At 46.6% G+C, this 24,862-nt stretch overlaps 1 protein-coding gene and 1 long non-coding RNA gene across 2 annotated transcripts in view; one reads left to right on the forward strand and one right to left on the reverse strand.

Moving 5' to 3' along the window:
• camta1a (calmodulin binding transcription activator 1a) overlaps positions 1–24,862 on the forward strand; it is a 223,643-nt gene that overhangs the window by 109,299 nt on the left and 89,482 nt on the right. Inside the window, 1 exon segment of the mRNA XM_057042122.1 lies at positions 17,090–17,225. Coding sequence (XP_056898102.1) covers positions 17,090–17,225 — 136 coding nt within the window.
• Positions 15,702–17,201, reverse strand: LOC130530699 (uncharacterized). Its single transcript, XR_008951902.1, has 2 exons — positions 16,728–17,201; positions 15,702–16,011 (listed from the first exon to the last, which is right to left on the reverse strand). It is a non-coding gene; the product is annotated as an uncharacterized LOC130530699 (long non-coding RNA).

Here is a 24,862-nt window from a genome sequence, read left to right on the forward strand (position 1 = left end):
GAGTTTTCAAGGGAGGAATTGTTGTTTAAAAGTTACATCAAGTGGGAAAAGAGTCACTCCTTCTTCCGCTAATGACTATCACGGCTTTTGTCTGGTTTTCTGTGATTTGCTTGAGCCTTCGAATGGGTTTGTTTTCAATGCGCATTCAAGTAGAAAATGTCCATTTAAGATGGATGATTTCCACGCAGACGAGATATTTTGATGGCCGCAAACGCCTCAATATCAGCTTATTTTGCATCCAGTGGTAATATCCTATTGTAATATCATCTTTATGGGCCATAAGTGTACGTAAAATATTCATGATGTTTAACATTGTGACACGACCATTGAGTGTAAAGTGGTAAAATCTTAATATTTTATACCATTTGGAAATAGAAATGGAACGTCTGCTCATCTGTTTAATAACATCCACTCAGCGGCCTGATGCGACTCTTTAGAGTGGTTAATCGTTGAGATGTTACAAACTTTTCAACTGTTGTCAGAGAGGAGAACAGGAACAGAAGGGATAGAGAGGGTGGGGCCGTCTTCTAATGAAATCAGCCAGTCACATGTGCTGTAGCATGGAAGCTAGTGGCTCGGCAGATGTAGCGCCATGTTAAAGTTTATGTTGCTTGAAAAGGGCTTCTGCTTCAAGTGCATTTGAGCCATAGATGGTTTGACTGTAAAATGATCTGTTTTATGGCACCGTTATGGTGGCGATATTCCTTAAAGATGCAGAGCCGCGTGCTGTGGCGTTCTCCGTCTGCAGGGGGGAGCAAATTGATATGAACAGATCACCAGAGCTGTGCCCTTCTGGATGTCCTTGGCACCACGCTTGGCCCTGAAACCGATTTTTCTCCCTCCATATCTATGATGCCAAAACAATCTCATTCAGAGATGTTGCGCTCCCAGTGCTGGCACATTTGGTGGGAGCATCATTTATTTCTGCCCGTGTCCCTGTCCACGTATTTAAAGCAACCTCATTTACAGTGTAGTGCGGCGCAGCCGTCACTTATGTGCGTACGTCTTTGGTGCACTCTGGGTATTAACAGCCCCCGTTGCGGCGCGTCCTTCCTCTGCCTCTGTTGTAGCAGGTAAACCCTCTCAGCCTGACATTAAATCACACATGCACTGTCTGCTGCACAAACACAAATGCTTGCCTTGGCCATGCTCCATTAGGTGGGCTGAGTCCTAAACAGGAGACTGACGTCAGCGCTCTGCTCGCTAATGTAGAACAGGTTGTGTCTTTGTGCCACTGTGTGTGTGTCTGTTTTATTCTTCGGTGTCCTTATTGTCTGTCCCGGGGGACACCCCCTCCACACACTTTCTTCTGCCTCTTTGTGACTTGCTGGATTCTATTGATCAGTCTCTGAAAGCTTAAATGTGTGGAAAAGAGGACACGGAAAACACAGGGCAGGAAGAAAGGGGAGTGACAAGTGGCATTTAGGTGCCAATATGTGTGTCTCTGTTCTTCTGTCTTCATTTATGCTCATTTAATGAACCTTAAATCTCACATTTTTTTGTCTGCTAATTCATATATTACAGACTGAACCTTGTGTGAGGGGGTTTTACAGAATCACCGAATAAGTCACAACAGGGCTTGTTTTGTTTTATCCAAATAAAGAAAAAAGAACGAGGAATTGAAAAACACCAGGCAAAAGGTCATCTACAGTGCTGCTGTTGTTGTTGTTACACATGGGCGACTGCAGATGCATTTCTAATTTGCACAGGTTTTCTGTCTGGTTTTTAATGACGGCGACGTGTAAATTTAAGCAGTTGGAAGGTCCAAACAGAGGGAGGTGTGAATGGAGGTTGGCTCCCATAGAGACAGGCTGTTACTGTTCAGACCCTCCCTCAGGGCCACACCACGAGTGGCTCAACTTCACACAGCACAATAAACACAACATAGCACCAGTAGCAGCACCGCTGTTGGATCTGATGCTGCGTTTCTGTTAGATGGGGTGGTTCCTTCCATTAAATCAGTGGGCTTTTCATGTAATCTGATATTTAGAACTTGCACAAATAGATGGAAAAACATACAAAATATGAAGATAAAATTTGTGTTACTTTAATGTTCTGATCACATTTTTAGTGTTTAATCACTCGCACGTACGACAAAATTACCCCCCCCATCTTTACTTGCCGGAAACCCTCGTTGATGGCAAGACAATTCGTTTATTTTTCTTCAGATGTAAGGATTTATTTCATGACATTAAAAACAATCTAAATACATCATTTTATGAACGCAAATGGTTTTGTGAAGGTTTAATTGATGACCTGAGGGGGACATTAAGCTCCAAAGTATTGTCAAAGGCAAGCAGAGCTGTGGAATTTTAACTAATTATTGTGAAATAAAAGTTGATTATACAATATAATGACCAGATTAATGACATCATCGTTACTGTGTTTCCATCCGCCTCGCATTCAGCATTTTTAATATGGAAAAGCAGTCAGACGGGCAGACATCAGCTTCCCTTCCACCCACTTTCATGTCTCGCTTATAGGAACTAGGGGAGTTTTCCATTTCTACATTAAAGTGGAACTATCAATATCACGGGATAATATGTGGAGGGGAAGAAAACAGCCCATATAGGAGCCATGAAGGGGATGGAAGTGTTGTCAGACTACTGGATCACCAGTCAGCCTTCATTTTCCTGGAAGATTTCACACCATGTGCCACGCGGGAGCGGGAGCTTTACAGGGCGCCCATTTAAATGCTGATGGTCTGATTATTCCACAGCTATTATATATTGCATTTACTTCATAATGATATATGAAAGCAAAAGGTTTCTTCCATCGCCACTTTAAACACACATTCCGGCTCTGTTCTATTATGTGCAGTGGCTGTGCAGACACAAGGTTCCTGCTCTGGCAGCGTTTCAGACCACTGACCTCACGGAGGGCAATCACTGCTTACATAATGAATTTGCATGATCATATGGGCCTTCCATCTTAATGATGCCCGTGGAAAATGCCATTTCATTCTTTGCCTCACAATTTCCCATCACGGCATAAATGGTGTCCTCACCATAGTGATTAAGAAAAGCCCAGACACGTGGCTAATGTTTTTTATCACGCTCTTCAAACCGCCGGGTAACCATTTGCCTTTTGTTGATAGGGATGTTGACATCACGAAAGGCATTGTTCACATCAAGGAAGAGATGCATTAGGAGATAAATGCAATTACCGGCAGTTATTATATTAACATGAAATGGTGCTTCGGTCTGTTGAAGGGCTGCAGGAACCTAAATCACAGCAGAAACTTTAGCTCAAGTCAGTGGAGATGGTTTATCTGCTCCTTGATGTTTTGATGAGGCCTCACAGATATGCAGGTATTAACAAGCGTCTTGTGCTTTTCCTGCCGTGTTTGCATGGTACGGGCAGATGCAAACCCTGGCAGGGCACACATTTGCTTCTGCTGCCTCTCACACGGCCAAGTGACCAAACAAAGAGTTCTCTTAAGAACAAAAAAGTCAACCTGCCACATGCAACAACTGTCTGGAGACCAAGTCCCATCACAGGCTCTGCCTGCACGCTTTCAAGAGAGACAAGCATCCCTAACAACAAAATGATATAAATTACCACTGTTATGGTCTATACAGTTCAATTTAATGTGCTTGTAATGATAAATTATTTTGGTTATGAATCTAAAGTGGACCTGAGTGTAGTCGGAGCAGCAGGACTGTTAGAACAATTGCAGCTGTCTCCCAGGGCTGCGGCCATTAGTCAATAAATTAGAAAGTAATTAGTTTCTGCTTCTGTGGCTCTATTTGAAGCGCTTCACACAGGTGTAATGAAAATTTATTGGAGCTGTTGATCCAGAGGAGAAAAGAAAAGTAGAGGATTTGTAGCATGTGATTGTAATGCTGGCGTTCCATCTTGCCCCAGCTTTTTGGCTGGGAGGGACGGGGACGGTGGGCTTGATGACCAATACTGTGAGATCTGACACCAGATTTCCAGCTATTGAGACGTACAGATTTGATGTGGTTTCTCCTTAATGAGCGTCTAAAAAGAGTCAGTCTTTTAAATCATTTGGAAAATTATAGCTCACCTAGCAGGATCGTTTGTCCCGACCATCCACTCGATCCACCAAGGACAAATAAGGTCAAATGGCTGACGAAGGCGACCTTTGGCAGTTTTTGGCTGTGAGGATCTTCCATTCTGATGCAAGCTGTATAATTAGCATGCCTGGCCTTCTCATGGAAACTGCCTGGGGGATTGTCCTTGGTAGAGCCTGACGTTGTGGTTCAAAACAAGAACCCTGAGAAAGGAGGCAAAGCTCAGGACGTGAGATCAGGAGCAGGACTGCTTACTGTACCGCTACGTTTAAGCCACTTTAGGAAGCATTTACGAGCAAATCCAATTAAGTGATGTTGTGAAGAGGCTAATTCTCAAGGGCTTAATCAGGAGGTGGACGTTTGTTTTTTGGTGATGTCATTTCAAAGATCATAAAGGAATGCAGTAGAATTAAATTTGGCAGAGCTCTTATTTTAATGTGTGTAATGTGCTCATGCGCATTCATTGGGAAGGAAACTAGTTCCCTGGACTGTCTGTTTCATTCTGATTTTATGTGCGTTCTGGCCAGCAGGCATCTTATCTGTCTTTGTTCTTCACACAGCACATTTATTCTTTGTGTGTCATTTGAAGCTCAGCCCGTGTCTTCTCACTCCTACATGAAAAACAGGGGGAACAGCAGACCTCAGCCATTAGATTTACCTAATTGAATGGCTTCACATTTCCCTTCCACTCCCTTGTATGTGAATCGAGGCAGTTTGCTGCCAGACAACATCAAGGCTATTTGTTTTGTCTTGTGGAATGTAAGGTCAACAGGAGAGGGAGGGCAAACATCAGTGAGCAGACAGAGGAAGAAGGAACCACAGCAGCAGCAGCAGCAGCAGAGAGGCGACTGAAACCTGGTGCTGAAAGAGAGATGAGGGAGTCAGCACATAAAGAAACACACAGAGAAATTGTAAAGGCAAGAGGAGGAGGAGGAGGAAGAAGAATGGCGTGTGAAAACAGAGATGGACTGATAGACGTGGACAATGAGGCAGATCGGTCCCAGACCAGGCTCTGGCCAATTAGAATAAAATTAGCTGGACCTTGGAAAAGGCTAGGGCGCACAGTAGGGCATGAATAGAGGAGAGTCGAGATGGGGGAGGGACAAAAGGGGGAGAATATTCTGGTGATTAAAACCAAATGATTAGTGGTGTGGAAGGCAGAGGGCTGGAGAGCTGGGGTCACCTGAGCCTGCAGGGACAGAGGAGGCTAATAGTAATGAGACCAACCTTCCCCACTCATAGTCATAACCCTCCTGGTTTCACCCTCGCCCCAACACCTCCTCCTCCCCCTCCTCCTCCTGTATTCCTTTCTTCCTGCTCTATTTGGTTCTCCAGTCACCGTTTATTCACCACTCCCACTGTTCTTTGTTTACACCTTGCACTTTTCCTGGCTATCACTTTGCACTTTGTTTTTTTGCTGCTTTCCTGTAGTGAACCCTATTACAATCTATTACTCTCTGTTGCCTTTGGCCAAAACATGTGGCTAATTCTGTTGCTGTGCGAGTCGGTTTGCTTTTGTGATAAGCAAAGATTTATGAGCTGCTTGTTTATCCTTTTTTAATCAAGGGTGTCCGTCTGCAGATGCACGATAATGCAGTGGAGCTGCAACAAAACTCAGCTCAGCACAGCTGTTGCACACGGCCCCTGTGCTGTCGGGTCAGTCCCTGTATTGCAGCCAGAATTTGGTTTTTACCCAAGTGACCCAGTTCGGTTCACTTGTTCATGATGAGCAGTATGAGCCATGAAAAAGCTTCAAATGGCTTTTTTTTTATTTACTGGAGTTATATCCATCTTCTGTACAGTGTGCATATATTTAGTGTGTATGTGCATGCAAAAAAGAATTTTAAATGTGCATCTATCAATAATGAGGTTTGGCCCCTGGCATGTTTAATAGCCAGAGGCATGCTAATGGCCAGAGGCAGAGCCATTCATGCATTAACTCCTATGGCATCAAAGCACCGCCCAGAGTGCTGGTTTGGTTGTATGCAAGGGTTTATTTCTGCTGCTTTTTCATGTTTGGACCCCATCCTGACTGCAGAAAATCCCATAATTTCTTCAACACGCTCACTCGAAGTTGAGCGTGTAAAGATTTTAATTTAGGGAGCAGTTGAAATTCACTGACATCTGCCGCCGGGTCTGGATCCTGTCCCGTGGGTCTCCTCCGCGACCCGCCGTGTCTGATTGAGTCTTTGTTTTTATTATTGGACTTTCATTCCCCCCCCTCTGCTGCTCTCATCTATCCACCTAACCTATCCATCTATCCTTCCTCTTGCTGCTACTCAAAAGTTCTTGCTCAGAGGTAGAATCCAGTAGATCTGTCAGCCCTGGAGGACTACTGAAAATGAGAAGACGTTAGAAGTCTGGTGGGTCTTAGACCCCCCCCTCAGTTATGTGGTTGAAGCCTGTCCAGAAAGAGCAAACACAGCTTTAGGTCTCAGGTCTGCAGCCATGGGAGATGGGGATTGGCCTGACTTCAGTCTGCACTGAATACAGTATAGAGACTTATCCACAGGGGGGATTGGTTGGTGGGAGAGTGTAAATCTGTGTGTATGAGAGAGAGAGAAACAGAGAATGAGAGACAAAGAGAATTACACAGTGTACTATACAGTATGTGACCATTGTTTGAGTTGCCAAATTGGCAAATTGCTCCATTGTTGGTCTGACCACTGATGATGAGTTTTCTGTTTGGAGAACATCATTGTGGAGGGAAAAGAAAGCGAGCAAATAAAGGCCTTCCCTGTTGGCTATCACGGATGAGTTAGCCACACCGGCATACTTATAGCAGAGTCTGACACATAAGGCCTTGGGGCCTGTATCACTTTAAAAGGAGAAGAGAAGAAGCAAAGTACAGTAAAACAGCAAACGCCTGCTGCAGGGTCCCTCATGTATTGTACTGTATTATAGTGCCCCAGAAAGGCCTCTGGGCGGAGGTGAACAGTTGCCGTTTTATTCGGCTGCAGGGAATAAGAACAGGAGGCCCAGTCAACGGAACAACAGCGAGGGTCACAGGCTCCCCTGGGGGGAGAAGTATCCCAAAGGGGGTGGGCAGATGGGGTCTTGAATGAGAGTGCTCCCAGACAGGTGGATGGCTGTCACCCTCATTTTGCTACTGCCAGCAAGCAGGTGGCCTCTCCCTCCTCTTCTTCCCCTCATGGGTCACCTTCACGTGGCACCGCCTCCCCCTGGGTCCCGTCCCGTCATATATACGCTGGATGCACGCGCGCCGGTGCTGACACGCAGATAACGCGCACACATCAAGGGTTCTCATGGTGCGCGCTGCTCAGTCAGGCCTGGCACCTGGGGACCGGGCACGTAAGCAGTCAGGCTCAAGGTTGAACCCAGGTGTTTCATTTCCATGAAGGCCCTCCTCCCTCTGATTGGCTGCCCCCCGCCCCCCAGAAGAAATATTATTTTCTTTAATTTCTTATTTGCCTTTGTAGATGTTGCCTGTCCATGAAATAATAATCTCCCAACAACCTGCCCCTGACATCTTCAAAAGAGAATGTTCCATTGATGATTTTTGCCCTACATTATAGCTTTGCTCTTGCCGTGACTCTAAAACCCAATATAGTGTAATTAAACTAACAAAGTGACATCAATAAAGACAGAAGTGCTTTGTAATTACAGTGTGCGCTTGGACATCTTAAGCAGACAGTGTCATCGCCCTAACGAAAGAAATAAATCGATAGCAGACAGACAAAGCCCTGTTTTACGATCCCTTTCTCCTCTGACACACAAAGCTAACCATGAACACTATAAGTGCAAGAGTTTAATGGCGATCCTAAAGTTGCAGTGGCTGCTAGCTTGTCTTCACCGCTCCTGCACACCAATACAATAGGTGCCTTGACACTTTCACCACTGGCTTTCTGTCCTTCATTAGCCGGCCTTCTCACCATGTCTTCTCTCGTTCTGCCTCTTCTTTCTCCCTCCTATATGGTGCCTGGTCTCCTCACCCTCTGGAGACACATGAGTGGCAGGCGTTCCCCTTAATAACTGTGGATTCCAATTCTGACATGGTTGCACAGCACACACACACACACACGCACACAAATAATAATAATATGTTGCAGCATTCAAGATTGGCATTCCCACGTTGCCTCTTCCCAGAGCGCCATGTGGACAGCAAGGCTAAATGTCAGGGAAAGATATTTAATTCCTCACACACACACACACACACACACACACACACACCAGACCCCACATTGATAGCATGTGGAGTGTAGGGCTAAATGTCAAGGGATGATGTAAATTCCCATGATTGCTTCCAGAAGTATCTTCTTTACAATAGCCATCCTGTAGCCACAGCAGTCTTTCTCTCAGCGGGACAGTGAGATGCTGTCCTATCACGAGTTTCCCTTTTTTAACGACGAAAAACAGGCTACCCAGTTAAAATGGCATCCAGCCACGTCTCAGGTCCACCCACAGAAATGGCCTGGACTTTTAAAAAAAAGTCTGCAGAAATTTGTCTTAAAATATACGTGTCGGTTGGACGTGTAGTGTGTGTGAAGAAAAAGACAAAGAAAACCAAAAAAGATCAGATTTTACTCCGTATTCTATACCAATTTAGAACGTTTTAAAATCAAATTGGAGATTGAGGACAAACGGGAGTGTTTGTGGTCCTTATGGGGATCCGTAGCGGTCCTCCTCCTCCTCCTCTGAGTGTCACTCGGTCAAAACTTTGCAGGACATTCGCCAAAAGTACGACCAACTTGTTACCTGAAAAGTTGTGTTGCTGCGACTCCATGAATCACAATGATGAATGAAACGGCTTTCAATTCACCTCTTTACCGTGTTGTCCCCCCCCCGCACAAACGCTGTACACGCACAATATCCACACACACCTCGCAGCCCGCTCTCCGAGGTGACTGATGAGTTGACTCACCAGTGTGTCAAATATGGAGGAAATAGTCAATCAGCCAGGGCGCTGCGACACCGCTGTCGTTTGGAGATGCCACAGCAGGAAGTGTTGAAAATGCCAGACCGAGGATAAGCATCGGGAGGCTTCCCTGTGTGGGGGGGGCTCATTGTGGTCATGTTTGAGCAGCGTAGAGGAGCTCCAGTCCACACAACGTTCAGAAGCTCTTCCGCCATCAGAACTATTTCCCATTCCTACGTCATCATAAGTACAATTGTTCCACATATAGTTCCACGCGTTGTGTGTTGAAGCCGGTTTTAGGGAGCAGAGTAGAGGATCATTTGTGGAGGCGAAGGTGTGTTATGATTTAATGTGTGCACGCGTGCTGGGCCACTGAACTTGGGAAATGAAAAAGCAGAGGTGGCCCTGATTAGAAGTGAGCCTCGCCGACTACTTTATGAGTGTATTCAAATGCGCGCACACACGCCCGTGTTGGTGGCTGCGGTAGTCCTCTGCTGCACGGGGGTATATAAACACGGCGGGACACGGGCACTTCATCACCTTCATTGTGTGGGTGAAGGCTGTTAGCGTTGGTGCGGATAACCAGGAGAAGCCAGGTTGACTTCGCTTCGCTTCTGTTAGTCTCTCCGAGTTTGTTTGTGCGCGTCGGAGGTCCTGGCCCCCTGCTGACGCATCAGAGATGGAGAGGAGCCATCTCAGACATGTGCCAGGGGCTGAGGTCAGGGGTCATCTTATACAAACACACCCTCAGAAATTGAGTGTAAGAGAGCATCGGGGGCTGTGGGACCACTTGACTACCACTGTCACCCACAACATCATATACAACTCACCCCGTCAGTCTCGCTTTCTCTAGTCGCCGCCCTTAAATTCCACCAGCAGCGTATTTAAATCGCAGTGCTGCTAATAATTCGTCCTGTCAGGGCAGTAAACTGCGCTAATGCTGATCAATGCCTGAAATATCAATATTCAGTGTCAGGATACGGCCCATTCAACAACACTTTTATCATTTTATTCAAATGATTGCAAGATATGAAATGATACAGATTAAAGGACAAAATGTCTTAATCTTCCCTGTAAATAAGAGAAGGAGCCGTCAACATCAGGACAGGAGGAATTCATTAATCAGGAAACTAAAAGTCAGATGAATCGATGGGGGAAATCATTGTTTTTATGACCCTGCCATCAATATGGCGGAAATGACTTTTGGAATGGAGTATCGATGTGAATTGATAGGTGACTGATCTATTTTAATTCACATCTATAACTTACAGGTGCGTGAACTCTAACAAGTTTTTGAGGAAACAATATGTTCAGAAAGCCAGATGCTGTGGAAAACTTCCACGTCAGGCATTTCCATAGCAACGGGCTGTCCTTATAAGAAGAATATATGGACATAACACTATAGAAACACCTCTGCCTGCTTTACTTGTGCTTGTTGGAACACATGTAATAGGATGAGTCAACATGTTTGCCCGTCTCGGATCGGTCTGATTCCGAATGCCTGCTGTGGTGCAGCAGCTCACTAAAGCGCTCAATAAAATAAATTACTTATGCTTTTATGAAAACATTTGCAGAGAACTACTATATTTAATGCCCAGCAACCAAAGGGGGCTAATTGCAATATATAATATCATCGTTTTGATTTAGCTGTTGTGGCAAAACAAAGACTGTCATACAGGCAAAACATTTCCATTGACAAACTCTACATTAGTGCTCAGCATTTAATTTATAGTTTGCCTCTTAGCAAATAGCTTCTAATTATCCTTATTTTTTGTTTCTCTCTTATGGATTATGCTCATTAGTCAACGGAAATTGGAATTCAAAGGCATCTGCTAAAAAAAGAAAGTTAAAAGGGTATCTGAAAATGGAAATGAAACAATGCAATTAGATGTTTTGTTTGTTTAGCGCATACGTGTGCCTGTGCCTGTGTGTGTGTGTGTGTGTGTGCATGGTAATGCGACCTTGTGTGTACTCCTCTACACTACACTTTCCCTTTTCTGTTTTATCTCATATCAAAAGCATATGAAGAGCTGCATGGGCGACGGTATGCGGAACATTCTGGCACAGGTCGTGTTTATGGAGGCGAACCACAGTGTGCGAGCGCTCGTGTAAAAGCTCCGCGCCACACACAGGGATCAGAAAAGAAAACAAAAGCTGTTCTGTGAACCTCAAATCCAATCCTAGCGTTACGGCGGGGGCGACTCAGGCCCCAATACGTTTAGGGCTGCCTCAAGACCATATCACCTTCACAATGCCGGGAATTTGATTTGATCTGCATGGCCGCCGTCAGCGACCACTGTTGACGTCTGTCCACCCCCCCCCCCATAACTGTGCCTGAGTTGCCAGTGAGCCGTGGGCTCCACTTAATCCCGTGATCCCTGGCTGTGGTTGGTATGGTGACCAGACAGGGCATGGGGAGAGCAGCGATTCCTAGGTGAAAGGTGGGATAGACTTTCTGATTCGCTCCAGCAAACAGATAGAGTTACAGCTCAATTTTAAACCCTCGCCCCCCCCACTGGTCTGTCCTGGTGACGAAGAAGAGACCTGGAGACAGGAGACAGGAGAGGAAGAATGGCTTCTTTTTGCCTTTTTTCTGGTTTTCCTGACAGTCTCCTTCCACCGGCCCGTTATATCACGCTCTCATTTCAACCTGACCCCACTCTCCTCCGTCACTGTGCTGATGGTTTTTGTGACGAAAGCACCTCTGAGGTGTATTTTATAGCTTGGTCAGCTTGTAAAGAATCCTCTATCTCTTTACTTTGGTCTCACTTTAAAAGGTGGAGGGGTTTTTGACCTCACTTACTCCTCATCCGTCTCTCGTTTTACTTGTTCCTCTTGCTTGTGCTTTGTTCTTTTATCTTTTTTTGTGGACAAAGCAGGATTTGTGAATTAATCATAAGTGGTTCAATAGCTGGCTTTAACTCTGCTCCATCACGGCGGGATCAATAGGGGAAGGTCATTGGCACTACGGTGGCACTGACTGTGCTGAAGGAGAGGGAAGAAGGGCCGGGTGATCCATAAGCATGTTGGCGAGAGGCGGGATCATTAGGAGCGCCCGTCCTTGCTCAGTCCTGCCCTCTTCTGCTCCTTAGAGTCAAAACCGTCCTCATCCAGCTGACCTCACAGGCTGTTTTTCCTCCTTTTACCAGTGACGATGTGAAGACGAAATCCTGTCGTTTTGGATCTTTGTACCGTTTGTGAAAAGAGGCTTTTCTGGCAGCTTGTGTGTAAAGACTAATGTATATAAAGATTTTGCTGCATCCTTAGTATAAAGCGCCCTTTCTGTTATCAGGTGCAAATATGCGTTGCCCCATTGTTGGTGCACAAGTAGAGCAAAAAAAACAATAAGACAAAGATGTAGATGATCAATCAGTGAGCGTAGCTGCGCTTTTAAATTGCTTTAAATCCAAAAAGAAAGTCTTACTGAGACAAAAAGAGCGTGCAACACCCTGCTGTCAACATATTATTAAATGTACAAACTAATCATCAAGGACGCTGTCCACAGCAAGCGCACTTCCAGTCTGATCATCCCTTTTTTGCAGCCTACCGAGGTAAAGCGCAGGGATTACTGCTGAGGACTGGAGGCACGGATCATCTGTTTAGCCACTTTCTACACACCGACTAAAGGCTGGAGCATTTCCAACGCTGATATGTCAAACAGCACATTGTTGTGCTGGCCCATACGTGCATGAGAGCGTGTGCATTCCATGCAACTGAAAATGTCCTCACAGCTAAACTCTTTCCACGCCACCTAAGCTGTGCATCAAAGTCCACATTTGCCCAAGTGCGTGTGTCTTTGTTGACCCACAGAATCTGGTGGTGTAACCAATGTAGGACATGGCTATTAGTAAATAATGTCCTAACCTCGCCCGCTCCGGGAGCCTTGAGTCGGAGCAGTGATGGCAGCCTCCCTGAAATGTGCATGAAACCAGCTTAGCGCTATCAGCACAGCATCACGGCCAGTCACCAGCCTCTCTCTCATTCTGCCGTGCTGCTGTGGACCAGATAAGAGCAGCCCCACCCTCCTCCCTCGCTGCTTCCACCCCCATCGTGTTGTCCACCCACCCTCCAACACCAATTCACTCTTATCCTCTTTACAATGTCTTATAGGGACAGAGGCATTGATATGTAGCCCCCCACCATAATTTATATCCTTTATAAATTGTCGGATTTATTTTATTGAGATAAGTGTATGGAGAACATCTGTTTTGGGCCGGAGGGCAGTGGGCCGTGAGTGAAAGAAGAGATAGAGGAGGAGGAGGAGCGAGATCTGTCCATCCGTCCTGAATTATAACTGCAGGGCTCCGGCTAACCTCTCATCATTACTGTTATTTAGTTAAACACGCTGCATCATATTGTCCTCCACATGTCCATCCCCAGAAATGCTTGGTGAAGTTGGTGTCTTATTAATCTCTGCGTCTACTTGTGCCGCCACAACTCACGGCGTTGCGCAACGCGTCGCTCAGCCCCTCGCCTTTTAATTAGCGTCTACAATCAAGCGTTTGTCGTTGAAGGCGCGGGTCACCTCAGGACTCGAAGGGGGGCCGTGACAGCGACAGGTTCCGAGGCCTCATTGGCAGTCAAAGAGGTACGCAACCTGCAGCGTCCCGACATACGAACACTGGCGAGGGAGTTAGAGGGTTTTAGAGCGGCGCAGACAATGAATCTCAATCCTGAGGCCGTGGCAGATTTACATTTAAAGTAGTTTTAGCAAACGCCTCACTTCCTGATACATTCTTCGACTGGGCTGAAGGGTGCGGCTTATCTGCGAGTCATCGCCGGCACGTGATGCGTCCAGATAAGAGCTCTCCTCGTGGCACCAACACCGCGGCTCAAAGATGATGTGCCGTCTAACGGAATGCTCTGGCTTCCAGTATAATTCCATTAGCCGGGGAACCACGTCTCCTCATCGTTGACAGCCCCGGATGTGTGCGTGTTTACGTGCGTGTGCTTTATCGTACATGATGCATGTTTTACCTGTGATGGACAGAAGCATTAATGAGCACGGTGTTATTGATGTTCTGTCACTCTTTTGTTGTTCCTGGGTGGAGCTACAGGCTCGCTCGCCATGCGTCCGTATGCATATGGGTGTGTGTGTGTGTGGGTGTGTGAGTGCTCGGGGGCACCTCGTACTGAATACTGTATATCACCGCTTTGCTGTGTGTGACAACAGCGTGATTGTGACTGTAGGTGCTGTGACGGCAAAAGGCCCAGACAGGTAATGGAGAGCCGGGCCGGACCCAGCTCCCTCTCCGGTCCTGAAAGCTTCTTAAAACCGATATAGTTTCCTTTCCTCCGCTGCACTTCCAGTTCACATTACTGAGGAGAAAAACACTGTGTATGGTATTAATCAAACCCAGGGCATCATGGGGAATATGGCGAGGTAAGGAGGCAGGAGGGAGGTTAGAGCTGAACTATTGCTGCTGCACGGGTTCACCCACACCAAAATATTTCATTTTCTATATAACCCTTTGGACAAGATTACATCCTGAAGCACAGCATTTTTGCCACTAGTGGGAATACCCATAATTAAAATGCTGTTTGCTTGTCTTACACTCGAGTACGCTTGATACAGCTGAGTTGAGACTGGCGCTCCGGTAATAGCTCATATTTTTGTGCGGTATTACTTTGTTTAGTTTGTGTTTTGTTTCGTCTCCCCCTGAAGTGTGTGCCGTGCTCACACAATAGGCCTTTTCTTGAGGAATAAATGTGTGGAGTCAAGTCACAACCTTTCCCATTCCGTCGCTGGGTTTTCACGCCCTAAGATCCGCTCACACTCATGCAGATTGTCCCTCTGTGCCTGTTGTAGCTCATTACTATTTCCTCTGTTTGTGCAGCGATAGGTGTTTAGACAGCTGGGCCTTTGATGGTGATTTGCCTGTCTTCAGGCCAGGCCTCCCCTGCTTTGCCTGCACACACACACATGCGCGCGCGTGCACACTCTGACTTTTTCAGATAAAAAATCCTCTGATTGAGTGAATGCCATTACCTGGGTAAATGAATGATTCCTAAAGGACTGGACAAGGCCTTAACACCACACTGAGGGTAAAGCTTATTATCGCTGCAGACTCCAGAGGGGTGTGGGGAGGCTGTGTGCACTTTGTCCAAAGTCCGTTATTTCCATATTCATTTGGCACATTTAGGTATTTGAGACAGAAGCCCTCCTGTCAAGCTTCTTTGATAACAGAGCAGTTAGCTCCTTCCCTCATGTATAAATATGTATAATTCCGATAAGATTAATTGAAAAACCTGAGCATACATTGGAATTAGATGACTGGGACGGAGAGAGGGCGAGACAGCTGTAGAGATGAGACACACGCTGGCATTTTAAAGTGGCCTCTGCCTCAGGCCGTCTTCACCGTTGGGTCTGGGGCATTCTCCTACCGATCCAGATTTCCTTGAACCGAAAATAGCAGCTAGCTAGCAGCCCCTCAGAAATAGCCGAGCAAATAAGTTTATGCGCGGAGCCGATAAATATGCCGCGGAGCCTTTGACACCGAAGCCTCACCCCAATTTTCGGTGCTCCGGAGGAGATCAGATAGCCCCATGTCATTTGATTTTCTGCCTTATCTCATCTGTGCCCATCTTTTTGTCTCAAGCAGAGCTACATTTTAAGAAGCACGCACTCCTTGTATCTTTGAAGGGCAAAACACAGAACGATATTGAAACAAATAATAGGATTTGCACGTTTAGATTGAGACATCCTGGTGTCTGACTCGGAGGAACTGCTGAGGCAGGGGCCTTAAATGAGTCTTTCAAATGACATTCAGAATGCAAATGTCCCAACATGTATGTTTGCACTGCAAAAGGCAGCAAAGTCGTTGCTTCATCAGTGCCTTTTATGATCAAGCGACGTTACACAAACGATAAACAACAACACAATTTATACTGCTTATGCATCCCATAGGAGCCCTGTGCGCGCCCGCTTTCCAACTGACCATTAAAATGTCCTTTAATGGCTGTTTCCTAAGCACCCTGAGCAGTTGAGTTGTGGCAGAGGAAGGTGAGGAATCCCAAAACAAGAGGGAGTCGGAGGAGGTGGAGACGAAGACGCTCCCTCGTGCACAGTCTGACTTGACTGACGGCGAGAAGACAGGGCTGTAGACAGAAGAAGGGAGGAGGAGGAAGAAGAGGAGAGATCAGTAAGGAAGGAGCGCATGGGTGTGTGAGTGGCGTCTCTCATTAGAAGGCGCCATCAGGGGCCACAAAGGGGGGACTGCAGGGAGCCCACCTCCCCACTTCTCCTCCCTCTACACTGGCCCCTGAGATCTGGCCGAGAAAATGATTGATGAGTGATACCCAGACAAACACGCGTCCCGGCCTCAAAGGCGGCGCGTAAAACGATGCATGCGATATAAATAAACCTCGCGAGAGATTACAATAAACAAGGAAGCAACGCGAAGCAACAGTCGCGCCGTCTGATTCGGAGTGTAAAAACGGAAGCGTTTGTTCTCTGCTTTGATGGGAACTTCTGTAAGTAGGTGGTTTAGGCTGGGCGTGCGCGTGTGAGGTGCGAGCGGTGGCTAACAAGGCTAACGTGGCTCACGTATGGATCCAAACGCCAGCAATCCCCAATGCACACATCGAAGCCTTAATGTCCAACTGCACACTAATTGTTGGAAAAGCCATGAATGTTTTATTCTGCCCTTTTCGTTAATGTTTAACAATGAGTGCCAAATGCCTCTATTACAAACCGAAGTGGAAAGGCAGATTATCATCAAATACTTATATTATATCATTATGAGCCCACAGGCTGTGGTCTGGTGGAGGGGGGATGAATTATGAATGGAGTGTGAGGGAGGATCCTCACTTACCCTTGGGGACTTCCAACACCACAACTCATTTAAGTTGGATGAATGAGCGATAAGGGGCAGAGCAGCCTCGCCATACTCTTCCTCTGTGAGGACTCACGTCGACGCCCCGCTCACCCGGAGGAACGCGTGGCGATGGCCGTTTTGTCCCCTGTCAAGCCGTGCACGCCAAAAAACAGCACAGAATGCCTTGTCCTCGAAGCCACTGGTGCATTTTCAGGCTGGTGTAAACTTGTGTCAGCGCTCTTTGTGCACCTCTGAAATGAGTCCCCCAGCTGGGCTGCCTTCAAAGTCCCCTCGTTTCATGTTTCTCTCTGTTTTTGTTTCACTCTCCCCCTCCCTCTGCCCGGTCTCCCTGGATCCAGGCCTCAGAATGGTTCCATGATCTTGTACAATAGGAAGAAGGTGAAGTACAGAAAGGATGGCTACTGTTGGAAGAAGAGGAAAGACGGAAAGACCACCCGGGAGGATCACATGAAGCTGAAAGTCCAGGGAGTCGAGGTGAGTGCGCTTGTTTTGGGTATTTCGGGGACTGAACAGGGAACTGGGCGGGGCAGAGGGCGGGTACGTGTTGGGGAAGAGCCAACCTTCACCCTGACACAGACAAACACAGGTCTACATTGTCCCCTCCCTTGGCTGTAATGGAGACAGCCACATGCTGCAGCCAGCCCGTGTCTCCAAGGAGTCTTAGCAAGAAACAATGCAGCACAACAATAGTTTTCCCTCGGAAGCCGGTGGAGTGGAACCGATTGTTTGTACCTTATTAAAGCTCTGGATGTTGCCTTTGCTCCGGAGAGCCTACATTAATCTTGCTGGCTCAAAGCAGCAGTGTGGAGCTAGCATTCCCTCACCTCGCCTCACCTCCTTCTCAGTCGCTTCCATACCGCGCCGCTGCCGTAAAAAGACGAGTTGCACGCGTGCCGTTATTATGCACGCTCTCTCCCGCTTGGCGTAGGCTGGCTGCAGTTGGGCGTTAGCGTGACGGATCTGTCGGCGAGCACAACTACGTTACGGTTCAGCGCTTGTGTTTGCCACATGCACAGGAGGTTAGGTACAGTCAAGATATGCTGGTGGGCGATTGCAGCTCCCGGTCCATGTGCCTGCACCGGGGTAGTCTCAAACATGCGTGCACATAACGGTGCGCCTCAGGGAGCGGTGCTGTAAGTCTCTGTCACACAGTGTGACAGAGACAAAGCTCAGGCGTTCTCCCAGCAGGGCTCCTGCTCTGTCTTTGCACTCCTCTAGATGTTTGTCACTCCCAGAAAATGGCCTCCCTCGCCCAGCCAACACATTGGGGTTCTGGTGCTGCAGTGGTCCGGTGACCTGGTGGGAGCAGCCTAACCCATCTTTTACTTTTCTTCCTGAAACTCTTCTCAGCTTAAATGACACCAAATTAGAAGGAAATAGGACAACCGGTTACCTTTGCCGTCGTTTCGTCCTCGATGTGTACGTCCAAAGGGAAGCCGGGAACACTGGCTTATGATAATGGCTCCTTTCCGCCACAGTTGTACAGCTATTAACTAGGCCAGCTGTTCCCTAATATCGGTCCTAAATGGGATGTCCTATGTGATAATTAGCTTGAAAATGTCCCCACAACTATCTACTGTTGATTATATCATCAAGTCCCACTGTCCCTCCATTCTACAACAAAGTGAGACTAGCCATGCTGCCATTTTTCCATATGTTATGGCTAATGAGCTAATTGCTGTACTGGAAGAAGAGTTCGTGCTAGGTGTGAGTATGAGCTTAGTGAAGAGAGAGAAAACAGTGAGGGCTGGGTCAGGGCTGCGGAACCACAGGGGAACTGACACAATAACTACAGTTTAACACTTGTTAAATATAAAAATAAAGCACAGGCATCGTCCGCGCTTTATTATCCCACAGGGACCGTGTTGTGCGATGTGAGCTTTTGTGTGCGCATTCACGTTTTACAGTCTTGGGAGACCTAAGTCACATCCTTTCCACCTCACACATCATCGGTGACAGCTAGTTCAGACAGAAGTGATCCATCATGGTTGTTACCAGTATATGATGGGAGCACTGACCTGCCAGCCCCACTCATGTTCGCTGTTAGCACATGCAAATACTGTTAGCTGGCCTGTACACTGCGGGGGGAGTGAAGGCGGATCTCAACCCCTGCTGGAGCAATAGATATTTACAACATTAGATAGCTGTTTTAAGTATTTACGTCCTTACTTCAGTGTGTAAAGGGTGAAACTCTTTTGAATCCCCAGCTATCTGGGGCTTAATCGGGGTCATGTGGTCATTACACGGGCCAAATTTAGCGTTCAGAAAGGGACATGAAAGGAGTCGTGGCTACGTCAGGCAAGGGAGGAGCTGGAGGTCCAGGACTGAGGATCCATTTGGGGCCTGGGAAAGGCAGCCTAGCGTGGTGAGAGTAGGTGTCAGTGAGCACGATGCTGCCTGTGTGCTGGCTCAGCAGCCCATGTAGCAATCCACCACCTCCTTTTACACAATTTATCTTTTTTTTAATTCTTTCCCCCCTCTCGTTCCTTACTGTGACCCCCCAGTCTTCCACAGCGTAGACAGACAGAACCTTGAGTTGGACGGCAGTGCTCCCCGTTCCCTTAAAATTGAAGCGCAGGGCATGTTGCGGCATTAGCGCTTAACAGGCCGTGAAATAGCAGCCTGCCTTCCTGACGTCTCCCACATCACTCCAGGTGAGCCGGCCAGACGGCTGGATAAATGAGCAAGAAGCACCCACAGTAACCAGCATGCATTTGGGGTGCCTAAGGAGACATGTCCATCAGTGATTATCTCACCAAACCGTGTTCTTACCCAGCTCAAGTTGTTCGTCATCCACTGGCATCAAGCGGAGTTCGAGCGCGATCCTGCAACCTCGGCGTGGACGTCCAGGGACGTCCAGTCCATCAGAATCTTCTGTTAAACTGGGCTTGAGCCGGCTCGCTCCTGCATGGTGATGTCATCTTAAGCCAGGCCGCAGTTAGCGCCGTGCTCATAGCATCCCCTGGCTTTGTGCTGTAAAATAGCAGCACCTCCAGCATATTTGCTTTGACAAACTCCAACTGATCCCCACTCTGCTTCTTGTCAAGATTCTTCCCCAGTGTTATCACCTCTTCTCATCTGATTAGCCATTAATGTCGACTCATCCCCCATCTCCTCCAGTCCTTTACCTTTTCTATACCTTACTCCCATTATCCCTAAGCTTTAATAAACTCCCTCAAATGTAGATCGATTTTCTCTTAAGTGAAGGTGGCAGCGACTCTGACTTATTTCATTACCACAGGCTAATTATACCGATTGAAATGAGCTTTTCTTCTTAAGGTGCTCCTCGTAGCCCCATGCTCCCAACACTTAAATGCCAATACAGTTCTCAACTCATTTTCCAAGTCCCATTCCTGCCTCCACTCCACCCTCTCATCCCTTCACCCAACCCTCTCACCCTCTGCCATCTAAATAATCAGCCAGAGTGTCCTTAGCTCTGGTAACTTGTCATTTTATGTTGGATCCACCCTAATGTGTGATTTCAACTGTGCAACTGTGCAATGAAAGAAGGTAATGGAGCATGCTGGTGGCTCAATCGCCTCTGTTCATTGATAATAATGAAGACAAATGTCAAAACATTAGTTGCTAATGTTGTAATGGAGTGGATGCTAGTAGATGTGTGCTGGATGCTACACTGCATTGGCTTTCAATATCACATGACCTTCAACAGTGAACTCCTCTTTTTACAGCTAGTTATGCTCACATTTACAGGATTAACTTAATATACATGATTTCTCCATGATTAGGCCCCTCCCCCTCCTGTTTAGCTATTGTTATTTGTTGGTTAAAGCATTGTGAAATGTACAATTTCACGATCGTCTGCGTGGTTTTACTGAAAACTGCGTTATCAAGCTAGCTGGATAACATATCAAATGTGAGCGGGCAGGAAACGAAGCACAGTTTCAGAGGGAGTGACCCCATATTCGCTGTTGCACATGTCCCGACGCCAAGTCAGCTGTGAAATTAACATCTGATTGCCCACAGCACAAAAGTTTGTGTTTTCCATTTTTATTTCAACCTAAACTCTGTCTTTTAAACAACAGTAAGTTGCCTGCGCTATAAAGACGGTAAATCGATTCCAGTTTCCAATGTCGTCTCCTTTTTCCTGGTGTCTGCTCTGCTATTCTGATTTTTTTCCCTTGCCTTGGAGCCTACAGAGCTAGTTCTTCCTTTTTTTTGGATGACTTGATGTGGAGGAGGCAAAACTAATATGTGTGTCATATACCAAGACGCTGTTATCGCAGTTCTCACTCGTAACTTTCACACAGTAAAAAAGTCAAAAGTCATTGCAAAGGCAGGGAAAGTGTGCGACTCTTTTGACATGTTCAAGTTATTACAAGGAATAGCCACTATTTTTATTGTGATTTATTTAACACTGGGTTATGTAAAAGTATACAGTGGAGTGTTAGAAGCCTCGGATGCTGTTTGCACATGAAATAAACCAAAGCGGAACATTTCCATTCCAGTTCGTCGTTTTCTTATCTTTTGATCCAGCGTGGTAGATTAAAGCAGTGATCCTCATCCCAGCATAATGGCTTAATGGAGGTTGTTATGTTGTTATTAGGGACTGAACCAAAGCCTTCCCCATGAACGCCTTCCCCTCCCGTGTAGGGTGCATCCACTCTAGCAACAGTTTTCCTTTAAGACCGCAGTAATTAGTTTTCCGTTCTTACTTCTCCCAACTGCTGCCGTTAAGCTGTTAGCCTCGTCCTCTCAGGCCCCGTCGTCGTTTCCACCCCCCGGAGTTCAGAGGGGCGATGTCTGTGAGATGGGGTCTGACTTTGTGCACCGGGGGACGCAGGTATCGCACATGGCCGAGGCGTTCCCGATTTAAACGGGAATTCATGATGATTGCAGGTAGAATTATTGCAACTGTTTTGTGTTTTACGGAGACAAAAGAGCCACTACGCAGAAGACTAATGGTGCGCAGTAGATGAGATAACTCAAAGCCAGATGCCTCGTTTCATCCTTTGAGGACGCGTTCTTCAGAGACACTGGTTCCTTTGCCTTCTTTTGTTTGGTCTTGAGAGGGAAACAGAAATTCCCTGGCAGCACAGGTCCTGGGATTTTATGTTAATGAGTGAGGTTGACTGAGGCTCCTGCCTTCTGTGGGGCTTTTTGTTTTTTTTCTTCCACGCCAGGCTGTTTAGAGATTCATACTACTTAGAAAACACCAGCAAGTGATTGAGTGTGCAGCGTTTTGTGCTGAAAGGCCCGCTCTGGTGTCGACATCAAACCGCTATTGAATTCATTTGATTCTCCTGAATTATTGGAGTTCAAAGTGAAGCAGGTAGTTACGGCGTCAGTCTTATTCTCGCCTCCCCTCTGACAGGGCGCCGGTTCTTTTAAAACCTCTGTTTAATGATCCTCTTTTGGCTGATTCACTGATTCCTGCACCGTCTCCCTCTCCAGGCCGCCACCGAGGGGTCAGACCAGAAGAATCAATGCGTGTTTCTTTCCACAGAAAACCTGGAAAATACATTTATAGATTGTTCCAAATTCTCTGGACGTTTCTCCAGGATATTCCCATTATTGAATCTCTGAATCTGCCTCCTTCCCCAGTCCAGTTGCTTTAACCTCCGCTCTTCTTTTAATCGTATGGTCTTAAATATGAGGCCACGAAGACTCTGGTAGCAGCAGTATTGTTCGTCAGCACCGGCTCTCCTTCCCCCTGTTTGCTCTGGAACATTTCTGCTTCTTCTCCTTCTTCTTCTTCTAATGTGGTTTTCAAAGGCAGCACAGCGTCGTCGTTTCAGGTAGCGAACACGGCGGCGCGGGGCTTTGAGGAGAAAGTGTGCTATTAGCTGTTTACCCCAAAATGCAGAGAGCTGGCTCCAGCGTTCCACAAGATTTCTGCTCCATGTGCAAAAATCTGTCTGTATTGACGTTTGCAGGATGAACTTGTTATACTCAGGCGTCTTTCTCATCTGTTACGTTTTGCTTGGCTGTTTATTCTGCCGGCTAGCGTGGAGGGCCTATGTATTATTTACCACCAACACGGAGGTTTGGCTGTAATTTGCTGCTGTGTTACGTTTAATAAGTGCAAAATCAAAATGTAACATTTCCAACATCCACTCTTCAAAGGTGCAGTAATGAGCGCTGCTGCAGAGTTCAAAGAGAATGGTTAAGTGTTTGTGTCGAATTACGGCTGTCGAGCAAGCCCGTCTCCCTCAGAGTGATGTTGGAGATTTAGAAATTTTACATGAAAGGCCGGTAAATAGGTGCTTTAACTCCGGAAACGGGGTTTGCACACCTGCTTTGGGCAACAAAAGGAAATAAGAGTCCAGGAATTGTCTTCATTATCGGTCGGGTCTTGTGAGATTACGCAGCCATAACTTTCTGTCGTTTCCCATTCCAGGAAGCACATTTGTCCTTATTCTACTCACACGATTGAAATGTTCTCTTCTGCGTCCCCTGTCCTTGGTTTCCGATGACTATCGCTGCATTATTTAGACATTTTTTAATAGAAGTTGCTGAAAAGCCAAGAACATCAATTGTGCATTCAAATGAGCGGAGTGAAGGAGTCATTTGTCTAAGCCCACGGGGGTCCTAACCTGCTTCTCTAACCAGGTCCCCTGTTTATGTCGCTGAGGCACAATAATGATGCCTGTTGGTCGACGATGCTCTGATTTATCTGCATGTTTATGTACATGAGCTGTGATAAGTAAGCCCATTTATTTAGCTTCACTGAAGACAATCCTGAGGGGGAAAAAAGGATATGTTGGATGCACGTTGGGACGTTTCCACTGGAAACTTCCTCGTCGGCAGATAGATCAAAACCTAGTTCCATAAATAGGGCCATTTTATTTTTTTAAAGAAAAAGAAAAGCAAAACAGCAAATCTTTTATGTGATCAATGAAAATGGAAGAGCTAAAATGAATCAAGTAGACTTTAGAAAATAAAGTCCTGGTGAAGGAGGAAGGCAGCAAGAGAGGCTTAGAAGGTGGATGGATGGTGAGAGGAGGGAGGGCGGAGATGGAGAGAGAGGCAAGTGTTGAGCATGGAGAAGAGAGCAAGCCGGAATGAACGATATATAGCCTCTGGCAAACAGAAAACAATTGTTACACTGCCTCCCATAACCCACTTCAACCTTAAACAGCAGATTTTTTTCACTCAATTAATTTCAACACATTGGAGCAGAGGCCTTGGTTGGAGCTGGGCTTTTATGTGCTGCTGCGAGCGCGCTGTATCTATACACATCTCTCTGCCTCGCTCGCTCTGACGTCTCTCTTTTTTTTCTCCTTTTGGACTGAATCTCTGACAGATTAAGCCTGCATAAACATGGAACATTTTATCTATTTGAGACGTAAAATAGCCCACATGAACGCAGAAGGACAAATTCTTTCTTTTAAGGCAGCCGTGCATAGATTGAACCCTTTTAAAATATGATTTAAGCATTTATTTGAATGCTAGAAGAGTCGGTAGAGCTATATAAGCTTTCTGCTAGCTGTTATCTGTGTAATAACTCTATAATATAACTCTACTGGTAGTCAAATATACCTTTTTTTAAGCAACTCAGGAAGAACTCCAATACTGATAGCAAAAATCACAGTATTGATGATAACGACGGCACACAGGCCCTTTGTAGTCAGCAGGTTGACCTGCCTGAGGGCAGAGCGGGGGAGCAGACAGAGACAGATGGACAGATAGATAGCGGCGAGCATGACTGAGCTGTGTCTGTGTGTGGTGAGTGAGGGCCGGTCAGAACAACATGAATCATGGCTCCAGTTGAGAGAGAAGGAGATCAGATCAATAACAGCCCAGAGGAGAGAGAGAAAGAGGATGAAGGGAGGACACAGGAGGTGTTCATCATCGGACCCCCCTGACTTTCTTTCACACTACACTTAATATATTGTGTGAAGCGCAGGTTAAATTTTCTTGGTGTGAGCCGAGGCAGCGTTGTGTGTGTGAGGGTTTTTGTGCGCATGCATGCGCAGTTGTGTGTTGTGTGTGTGCAAAGCAGTGGTCATTCCTCATCAAACGGCTGGTGTACCTCTGGGAAAGGAGTGTTTTTCTGGGAAGCCTGTGGGTCCGTGTGTGCTCGGAGCTGCAGCAGAGTTAGCGGTCAATGTTGGGAAAACCTGTTGGCATATTTCTGCATGCTAAACACA

This window comes from Takifugu flavidus, chromosome 8 (genome assembly GCF_003711565.1).
Source record: "Takifugu flavidus isolate HTHZ2018 chromosome 8, ASM371156v2, whole genome shotgun sequence".
In the NCBI taxonomy this organism is placed as follows: Eukaryota; Metazoa; Chordata; class Actinopteri; order Tetraodontiformes; family Tetraodontidae; genus Takifugu; species Takifugu flavidus.